The sequence below is a fragment of the Gavialis gangeticus genome, unplaced genomic scaffold, assembly GCF_001723915.1.
Source record: "Gavialis gangeticus isolate Ggan-Ray unplaced genomic scaffold, GavGan_comp1, whole genome shotgun sequence".
Taxonomy (NCBI): domain Eukaryota; kingdom Metazoa; phylum Chordata; order Crocodylia; family Gavialidae; genus Gavialis; species Gavialis gangeticus.
In genome coordinates, this window is record NW_017728997.1 from 38,631,038 (window position 1) to 38,642,271 (window position 11,234).

Sequence of the window (11,234 nt, forward strand, 5' to 3'; positions counted from 1 at the left end):
GCAGGGCTACCCATGAAGCCAACAGCCTGCCAAAACTGGGGAAGCGGCCTTCCACCCAAAATAATTGCCCACCCCTGCTTTACTCCTAGCTGACTTCCTGCTACTTGGGCAGGGGGCTGGACCTGATGACCTTGCAAGGTTCCTTCCAGCCCTAATGTCTATGAAATCTATGAAAGTCTATATTGAACAAAACTGGCTCCAGGACCGACCCGTGGGGCACTCCACTTGATATCGGCTGCCAACTAGACATTGAGTCATTAATTAGTATCTATTGAGCCCAACAATCCAGCCAGCTTTCTGTCTACCTTACAGTCCATTCATCCAACCTCAGCTTTCTTGCAAGAATGCTGTGGGAGACCGTATCAAAAGTCTTGCTAAAGTCAAGGTATATCAAGTCAATGCAGAATATTCCTCCTTAGCTGCAGAGAAAAGCATCAGTGTCTACACATGCATGCTATTAGGCCACAATAAACTAGTTAAGCCACCATAAGATATTACTATTGGAGACAGTACTATCTTATGGTGGGGTAATTAACTGAGATTAAATGTGTAGAAGCTGACAACAGATATATATTGTGGCTGGTCAGCCCAGCCAGCAGGGGGCCAGATTTCTGCCTGCCCCCTAGCCACATGACTCTGCACTGTCAGCACCCTTTTGCCCCAGTCAGCCCGTCTACAGCACAACAACACCACTCAGAACCCAGAGATGACTCCCATCCTGTCAGCCTTGGCATAAACTGCTCTGCCCTGACTCAGATTGCTGCTGTCCTGGGTGCATGTGTAGATGCTGCACCCAGGAGTAGTTTACTCTGGTTCATGCTGCTCCAGAGTTTATTGCTTTGAATTAGTTGTACATGTAGATGTACCCACTGAGTACCATAAGTACCCTTAAGTTGGAATCATTACCTGATCTATACAGCTCTGACATAGTTTTTCTTTTTAATTACAAATCTAAAGGCTCTGAGACATTGGTATAAAATCATTTGCACTGTTTGAATATTTGTGTCCAAATTCTAGCTTGCTGATCTAAATGTTTGACAGAGATCCTTCCTACCAATAGATGTGGCCACAGGAATGACATCTCTATGTCTCTAAGGCTGCAAAAAGAAATTGCATTTCTCCCAGGAAAAATCCTCTTGTCTCAAGATCCTACAAACATCCATACCCATTGTTCCACTTCAAGTACCCATGAAGTATGAAAGATACAAATATGCTACAACTTTTTTCCCAGGGACATCTCTGGACAACTTGACTTGTATTTAAAATATGTAAATAGTAAAAAAAATACATATTTTGGCCAAAAATATAAAGCACTTTCAAGGAAAAATCAGACATATCCTCTGCATGTCTCTCTACAAAAGGTTAATTGGAAAAAAAAATCCTGTTGAGACAGTTCTGAAAGTGACTTATTAGAATAATCCTATAAGCATTATTACAGCTGGGCTTCTTGTGAGTTCGAGGCTTCTCACATCTCTGCATGGTGGAAACTCTTAAGGGATTTAAGTGTTGATATTAGGGCTGTGCGAAACAGCACCATTTCATTAAGACTTCTGTTTCAGCATTTCAACAGGACAGTGTTTCATTTCGAGTTTCATTTCATTTCAAAACCATTCTGTTTCGCTGTGTTGAAACTGTTTCTCTGTTTTGACGTTTCGCACATAGGTTAAAATGGGGAGGCATGAAACTGCCTTTAACTTTGTTATTTTTTGGCAGATTTGGATGAAAACAGCAGGAATGATAGCCCCTTCTGAGGGCATGAAGCCTGCCAATTTTCAAGGAGATAAATGCAGGGGTTTCTAGGAAACTGCACCTTAAGCTGCTGACAAGCAAAACTCATATCGTGTGTGTGTTACAGCACAGCAAGGTGAAAACTGCAGGTATGGTAGCCCCTGCTGAGGCCATGAAGCTTGCTAGATTTCAAGGAGCTAGGTGCAGGCATTTCTGGGAAACTGAATCTTAAGCTGCTGACAAGCAAAACTTGTGAAATATGTGACCTCTTCCTCCTCCCTCTCCTTAGTTTCTGTTTCCCTGCAGGCAAGCCCAGCTTCAGCTTTGAAACTTGAAATGTTTCAAAACTTTCCAAATGTTTCAACTGCCCTCATTTTGTTTCAAGGCAGTTTCAAAGCCCTTCATTTCATCTCGATTTTGCTGTTTCAAGCTCAAAATGAGTCAAAACAGCGTCGAAATGAAACAGCTGGTGAAATTTTGCACAGCTCTAGCTGGTATAGCTAGGATGGTCCAGCAAAAATATACAAGAGGCAAGGATTTCTAGTGATATTTGTTACTGCACAAACTATATAATTGGGAGAGCTGTTGGACAAGCTTTCAGACATCAAGTTCCCTTCCTCAGGTATGAGAAAGAGGCAGCAGAATAAAAAAGGCAAACTCTACATACAGCAACCAACCTCTAGCTGCTATCCCAATATGGCTGGATAGGCCTATTTAAGCCAGGCTTTGTCTAGCCCACAGCAGGTCCCTTGGTCCCACCTGGCACAGGTGCCACTCAGCCTTGGTGCATCCTGCTGCCCTGTGGGCATATAGCAGGGTTGGGGAGGCTCTGTGGCAAGACTGCCTTTCTAGGCATCCCAGGTGGTGACAGTGCCTTCTGGTTGCCACTGCCACCACTGCCCCTGGTGGGGAGCCATGCTGCACAGACCTGACCTGGCCCATCCTGTGCCTCCTCTGGACTCACCTGTCTGGGCTGAGCAGCAGCAGCCCTGGACAGAAACTGCTGCTTGGTGTGGGGTGAAAGTTGCCCCTCCCCCTTGCTGCCTCTGGGCAGTTCTCGCTGCAGCTGTCAGGAGCCTGCACCACACTGGGCTGCCCTGCATCTCTGTCGCTGCCCCCTCTGGGCTGCTCTGTAGCTGCTCTGTACTGTCACTGCTGCCACACTGGGCAGCCCAGAGGTAAGCAATGACTCAGGGCAGTCCAGAGGCAGCGGTGGTGGAGATGTAGGGCAGCCTGGCATGGCGTGGGCTCTGGGAGGCTGCAGTGAAAACTGTCCAGCAGCGTTAAAGGGGAGGGGATGCTTTCCCCCTGTGCTGAGCTTGGTGCAGCTGCTGCTCAGCCTGGGTGGCCAAGTCCAGAGGAGGCATGGAGTGGGCCAGGTCAGGGCTGTGTAGCACTGGTCCCCATCAGTACCATGGGGCTGGGGGCAGCAACTAGAATGAGCCATCACTGCCTAGGCTGCGTAGAAAGATGATCCCACTATGGAGCTGCCTCATACCTTCTGCATGCCCTGGGGGTGGCAGGATGCACCACAGCCAGGCGATGCAGAGCAGGCACAGGGTGGGGCTGGGGCTGCACTCTGCTGGTGGTGGTGGGGAGGTGCCACAGGGCACATGGGCTCTGGGCTGTTGCAGGGTGAGGGCAGGTGCTGACTGGCTCAGGGGTCACACATGGAGGGCTCCCATGTACATCCCACCATACTTTCAAACTCTCCCCTGCAAACCCCATAACCACACCCTCCCCCACCATAAACACCCCATAAACACTGCACCCACCCATACCCTCCTCCACACACACATCCCCCCACAAACCTCATACCCACCCACCCACACCCACACCTACCCATGCCCACCTATGCCTCCCCCAGTATACAAGAGTAGGACTTCATCTTGAGCTATTATGCAATCACCTCTATATATACTACACAAACACACACAAATCAGGACAATTTTTTTTTAAATAAAATTAAAATATGTTATTGTGGATGTTTGATTTTTATTATATACTTTGTTTTATTTCTGATTCCAAGATGGAAACCCCCCTTTCAAAAAAGAGTACTTCTAGAGGCAAAGGGAGGGACTTCAGGTGGCAAGGGTCAGGGCTTGGGGGGGGGCAGGGCTTCTGGTCCCAAGATGGTGACCAGGGGGCAGTGTGCTTGTCAAGGGGCGGGTCCACACTTCCAGCCCTCGACAGTTCACCAAAGCTCATTAAGTGGCCCTCCAGCCAAAATAGTTGCCTGTCCCTAATCTAAGATGTAGAGTGAATTATGGAATGAAATTCCAGAATGGAAGAGCACTGTAAAGGTAGTACTCTCAATGTTGATCATATTAAAAACAGTAGCATGAGGAGGTATGAGCCCTACTATGTCTTCTCTCCTTTACAGATTAACTGTGCTGTGCTGAGGCTGGCATACCATTGTGACTCAGTAAGGAGTCTGGGCTGAAGTTTTATCTGCTGCATGTTATCTTAATGGCTCATATTAGCTGAAGATTTTGCTGATACTCCCCAATTCTGCACCATGAGGACCCCAGGCAGGACACTGGTGTTGGAAGGTCCTTGACTTTGGAATTCACTCCTCTGGCAGTCCAACTATGCATGAGCATGTTATCCTTCAGGCATCATTTTAGCGAAAGACTTGGCTATTGTGGCTCTAAACAAAGGCTTCTTTTTCTAATTTTCAATTTGTTTCCTGGTGGGTGGGTGGTTATTTGGGAAAGGGTTAGTGATGCTGACCATTGTGGGCACTTAAAAATTGAAGTTTTCTTTTATGTATGATGCACCCAGATGGCGCAGTAGTGGGCACACTATAAATAATTAAAACAAAAACACAGATAGTACTGTAATTCAAAACTCAGCATGTCTATAGTTGCACCACTGACTCCACTAAGCTGTTCATTTAAAAGTGGAATAAGTAGCCAAATATAGACATGACTCTTTCTTTGCTGTTTATAATACTAAAGCTATCTATTTTGGAATCTTGCGGACCACACATATATTCACACACTTTAGCTGGAATAAATTACTGACTACATGCTATTTCACAATGACCACGAAAGAGGTTTTTTTTCCCTCAGGCCCTCTGAATGGCCTGTATTTCTCAAGAGAACCAAGGAACAAATTAGAAAATAAGCAAACTGTCCAACTGAAGGTAGGATAAGCGATGCTTACCTGATTGATCTGATTAGCTTTATAAGATCAGATGTTTAAAGCTGACCTGCACAGTGGAGAAAACTGGCTTGCACTCTTTTTTGGTTAAAGATATGCTTAAAAAACCTGAAGTTTTGGACTTTTAAAAAGTTTTATTTTTCCTGATGTTTTTTAATCTAGAAACTCAAAACTTGTTTGTCTTGAAAACTGGTAAGGTTATGACATAAATATTAAGAAAGCAAAACCTGACTAATTAAGAGGCAAACCTGCAAGCAACTTTGAAGTTACCATACATAACAGAAAAGGAAAACCACTCCATTTCTCTCTTTTCTTTTTAAAGGGAGTTTGGATTTGGTTGCATCAAAGCATTTGTCAACTGTTAACTCAGGAGTTTTGACAGGATATGGAAAAAGAGAGGTTTATTTTAAATATTATCCCTTTGCAGGTTTCAAAAAAATAACCTGAACTCTGGCTGAACTCTTCAGTAACCTACACTTGCCAATAGCTGCTCCTAAGGCCCATGGCAAAAATTACAGATGTGCTTAACTGATTAATCTGCAGTAACTGGTTAATCATATCTTGACTAGTAACCTTGTCACATGTTCATTTAGTTAATGATATGATAAAACAGGAAATAAGCTATAAAATTATTACACAGAATATGTGTAACAACTTTGTGGCTGGATCCCGTCATGCCTTAAATTAAACAAGTGGCCAGTACCAACCAGATGATCTGCGCTCCCAGCCCTTCAAGGCTCCACTAGACTCCTGTAGCTGGTGATCTGCTGATGGTGCCCCCTTTAATTTAATGTCTATCAGAGGTCTAAAGTACAGTAGCAGAAAATGAATGGAAGATCAGTTATTACAACTGAATGCTATTTCTTTAACAAAATCTCCTACTCTATCATCCCATCCAAAGATTCACTCTTAAAAACTAGATATCTTTTCATGCACACCACATGAATTGCATCAGTTACTAAAGAAATATTTTAAAGATTTCTATAATAGTAAGCTGATGGACTGCACTTTTAGTTTTGAGTGTGTAAATAGGAAAATACCCACTTTGTGTATAAAGTACAGCCAATTTACTTGTGTAGAGGCAGCAATTGCATGCACAAATACCTCTGAAATTTAATGCATGGTGTCTAACCAGTACCTATGATTTTCTTGAGGAAAAAAAATGCCAACTAATCTGAAAACACTTTTTATTCAATCCATCTATCTTATAAAACTTTCTGATTTATGTTGCATCTTGTTTTGGTGCTTTGACACCTCTTTTTAATTAGAATTTGCCACATTTTAGCATAGAGCTAGAAGCTTACTGGTCCTGAGGAAATGTGTTTTCAAAGTAAAGACTTTTTTTTTCTGTGTTGTTCTTTTTTGGTGCCCTTTACAATAGACTTTGTCAACGTGGATGGAAACTTCTTCATTGTGTGTGGTTATGTGGTTGAAACAATTTTGTATTTGGTCTCAAGTGGCTATAATATAAATAGAAGCCATACCACTTCTTTATGTGGGATAGTGTTTTTTGTAACTTAAAGTATGATGGTACATTTGAAAAGCAAATTAGTCCCACTCCATCAAGAGATGGGCTGCTTGAGGTGTGCCACAGACTTGTTTTCAAACTGTTTACCTGGGTTCAGGCCTATTCAGAATAAAAATAGACTTTTGATGTAGGTTTGGGAAGTCCTACCCTGCAATATGGGCTTGCTGCTTAGATGACCAATACTGACCCTCTGGGTACAGCTAGACAATTTAGTTTTCAATTGCTTTTTTAGGACTGAATCTGAGTACTACTGGGTACTTCAGTCTATTAACTGAAATCTATAGAAGCTACAGTTGCTCAACAGATGTTGGGATCAATCCCATTGACTGTCCTGTGAACTCCAGAAGGAAAAATATTTAGCATTTATATGGCACTTTACATTTTCAAAACATGGTGCGAATAGGAATTAATCCTTGGGAGTGTGGCAAGGATGAAATAAATAACATCTCATTTTGTAGAGAGTATGCACATCCCGTGTGGACCCCTCTTGGCATCCAAGGCCCAAAAATGTAGTCAACCAATACTTTGGAATAACAGCCTTCTCATCTTTGGGATTATAGGCTTCCCCTCACCCAAGATGAGGTATCTTTGGCTCTTTCTGACTCCCCAGTATGGCACTATAACCACCACACAATAGGGAAGGCATTTCTCAGTGCCTTCTCTGCCACTCCTTTTGAAAGGCAAGGTTCTTGGAGTAGATGTGATATATTTTATTAGACCAGCTAATAATAAAAGTTGGGAAACAATTCTTGACAAGCTTTTGGGCACAGTCACCCTTCTTCAGGCATAGGGAGCCTCTACTGTTCTGAGACTCCAAGGAATGAAAAAAGCTAAAAGTGTGGCAGAATGTCAGTGAACATGTAAGTAGGTAGAATTAATAAGAGAAAAGGTCAGGCAGAGAGGTGAAGCAGAGGGGGGAGGGGGAAGAGAGCAGGGAGACAGAACAGTGATAAAGTACAAGGTAGAAAAGAGGCTGTCACGCAGGTACCTGGTGAATCAGATGTGAGGCAGGTTGTAATGTGTCATAAAACCAATATCTATATTGAGTCTATATTTTTTGTATCCAGTAGATTTATGAAGTGAAGTTTGTAGGCTCATCTATAGAAGATGTTTTGTAAATTCCCTTTGCGGATTAGAACTGAGAGATCAGAGAGGAAGTGATTGTCCTGTGAGAAGTGTGCACCCACAGGTAGTTGGGTATTCTTGTCTTTGATAGATTTTTAGTGTGCATTCATTCTGGTGTGCAGTTGTTGTTTGGTTTCTCCAACATATTTTCCCATAGGGCATTTGGTGCATGGGATGAGCTATATAACATTTCTGGAGGTTCCACTGTAAGATCCAGCAATGGTGATGGTTCTGTTGTGGGGTGCAGTTATAGTGGCTCCCCATGCCTAATGAAGGGTGACTCTTCCTGAAAGCTTTCCAAGAAATTTTTGTCAACTAGTTAGTTGGTCTAATAAAACATATCACATCTACTCAAAGAACCTTGCCTGCCTATGTCCTTTGACCAACACAGCTACAACCAAAAACCCAGCTTCTTTTGAAATGGATCTACTGTCCCTTGCATTCAGTATAGTCATTGGATAACGTGGATAGAGAGCAGTTGAGAAAGTTCTGCCCCATTGGACATAAGGGTCCACACTAGAACTGAGAGATCCCTCCCTTCCCTGACAGCAGCCACTTCACTGAGCCACATAACCTCTGGCTTCTTTTTCTTTCTAACCTCACATATCTCCCACATGCCTCCCTCTTATGGCTACCTGGAGAGGGGTAAGTTTAAAAGGAGAGCTGGAGAATACACTGGGTAATGGATATCTGTGGCAAAGCAGTTAGCATGTTATGCTGGGATGTCAGAGAGATACAAGTTTAAATACCATTCTGGGGAAAGATGGGGGATTACAATAGGCTCTTCAACATCCTGGACAAGCTCTCTAGCCACCTGGCTAATGGGCAAAAGACAGGAAGGTGCTCATTGTCTGCCTCCTTATCCACATACTTGCCCAGGCTTTGTGGCCAGGAATAGCATTCCTAACTGGGCATAACTGGCATTTTTGACACTTAGATGTCCAAAAATGCCATGCGGATGACCAAATCTGGTCACTTAGATGAGCAGGAAGGAAAGAGAATGCTAGCCAAAGTGACTTGTCCAAGAGCATAAGAGAAGTTGAGGTAAAGTCAGGATTGGAACTCAAAGTCCTGTCTTCAAGCCATTAGAACATGTATGACAAGAGGAATATTGCTTCTTTCTGGTAACACTGCAAGTTAACATTTTCACCCAAACAATCTCTTACTGAAACTGCTCTACCAAATGCAGTAAACAGTTCTGGTGCATTTTAATTTTGAACCAGTGCATTCCCCCCCACCCTCCTACTAGTTTGCCCATTAGTTTAATGATATTATTACATTATTAACTTTACACAAAGCAGTTCTCAGAAAAAAACTACTTTTTTAAGGCCGCTTGTCTAGGCACATCAAGGCAAGTGATATCTACTGCAGTGTCTCTTTCATTTCTATGAGTCCCAATGCTTATGTTTTCCCAGAAACAATGACTTCTAAAAATGACAATTGTGTGCAGGATAGATTATGGCATATAAATCCTCTTGCTGGGAGTTGCATGCTAGGAAGTTTTTGAATCCTTGAAGTTGTAGCTGTATAAAATTTCTCATGCTAAATTATTTAAAGCAAGTGAAATATTGTTCCCAAATTGATACAGAGCATTTTACTGTGCATTAAAAAGAAGCGAAGTTACATACCTGAGGCTGTTGAGTGGCAGTGGGTCTCTGAGGAGAAAGTATAGGTGTTTTGGATAATGTTTGGTTCATTTTGCTTACAACCAGCTCAGTTATATGTTGCCTGTCTTCAGCCTGATGTTCACCAATCAAAGGCATTGCACAGTCCATAACCTATAATATACAACAGTGGATTAGTTAGTGAACTAGCTTTGCAGCAAACACATGTCCAGTGTATGTAAATGTCAGGTCATCCACCTCATTTGTTCCACTAAAAAATGTGTTCAGAGGAAATGGAATTGAGCCTATCGTCATGCCTTCAGCAGCCTTGAGAATGCAGAAGACTCATTTTCTGATTTGAGAGGAAGAGAATAACCACTCTCCAAAGCAGCATCACTTCCCAAACTCAAAGCAGTATACACAAAGGTGACCTTTTTAAGGGATGCCATGCATGGTCAGTCCATGAAGAACATAGTTCCTGAGAGAAGAGACTCTAGACTTCCCTTTGGATAGTCTGAGATTTGAAGTATTTCCCTAAGAACACTGGGCTAACTTGTGTTTTGGAGGGTCATCCACCTTGCAGCATTGTGAGGCTCAAACCATGACCCTTCAATGGAAAAAAAACCCCACTGAATTTTAATTTCTTGGCATTTTTCTTGGATTTTTTTTCCCATGCAAGGGAGGAATCAGTCTTTAGTGATTAATGTAGAATTTGAAACAAGGCCATTTGTGCAGCTATTATTGTTAAGTTTAAGACAGTCTATCTGCAGCGTGGAGTGCTGATGACCAAAGTGTTACCACAAACAAATCAGAAATACCACACAGTGTATTGTGTACATTGTGTACTGTGTGAGTTCAAGTGACCTGCTTTAGTAATTATTTGCTCTATAGCTGGACAAAACACTGATTTCGCATACTGGAGACTATGTCCAGTTTGGACAACCCAGTCACATATCTGTGTTTGCTTTCAAAATCAAGAAAAGGAGTGATTAAATAAAGAGCAGAAGTGCTGCTATTTCTGTGGGAGAATAAAGAAAAACTATTTGTTTTTTTAAGAAATTGCCATCACTTCATGCTTCTGTATAGAAACTGTTCTGCAGAAGGAAATGTAGCTCGCTCTCATTGGCTTGTGGTCTGTGTGATTTATAACTGTGAATCGGAGTTGTCTGGAAGCTTCTAGGCAATAACACAAGCTGTTAGACATTTTGGTTGGATTAAACTAAGCCTTGGCACTGGCAATACTGTATATTTAATAAAGTCTGTAACTACACTGTTTTGTTCCTGCGAAGTGAATCCTAGTCCTCTACTTTTCAGTCTGCAAATAGCAGAATTGGTACATTTCAATTGCACAAAGGAAGAGGCAGAGATTGTTATAAAAAATGAGGGGGCAACCGGAACAGCAGCGCCAGGCATTACCTTTATGTGTGAGGCATAAGAATAGCCACTGCTGCCATGAGCATGGTGGCAGCCAGCACTGCTCCAGGTGCCATGGGTGCCCTGAACACAGAGTTGCTCTGTGCCACCTTTGGTGGAGATTGTGAATTCCATTATGATGCAGCCAAAAGTCCGTGAGTACTCACCGCGCAGCAGTACGCTGTGTGTTTAGAGGTGGTGCAGGAAACATGGATAAGCAGAAAGTGAGATTACCAGCCCTATAGGGATATTCTGGTTTTTTTTCTTTTGGGAGGAGCATCTTAGCAACTCCAGAATTTTCCCATGCCATTATCCTGAATAAATGTGAGTCCCTGCATAAAATCTTGCTCCACTTCAATCTGTACCCCTTTTTAGTCAGTGCCTAACCCATGCACTCAAACTGGATGCTCAAAGGACAACTTTGGTGCTAAATGAGCAAATGTTCAGTCTAATAATGTTTCAAAACTGTGGTCTGAATCTCTGTGAGCTTGAGGATTTTCAAACTCTGATTATAGCTTTAAATAAATTCTTAAAATGACCCAAATAATTATTTTATTTTATTTTATTTATTGTTACTGTGAAAACAGAAAATGTGATACCCTGAAACTCATATACTTATTTTCCGTTTCCAAGCTCATTTTCAGTAGACAGAAGTGTTTTATATTCATAAT

General features: G+C 42.4%; 1 protein-coding gene across 1 annotated transcript in view; it reads right to left on the bottom strand.

The window, feature by feature from the left end:
* Nucleotides 1-11,234, bottom strand: part of SYN2 (synapsin II) — a 509,614-nt gene that overhangs the window by 86,511 nt on the left and 411,869 nt on the right. Inside the window, exon 9 of the mRNA XM_019505084.1 lies at nucleotides 9,175-9,324. Within this exon, the coding sequence (XP_019360629.1) occupies nucleotides 9,175-9,324 (150 nt within the window). The remainder of the gene's footprint in view (nucleotides 1-9,174; nucleotides 9,325-11,234) is intronic.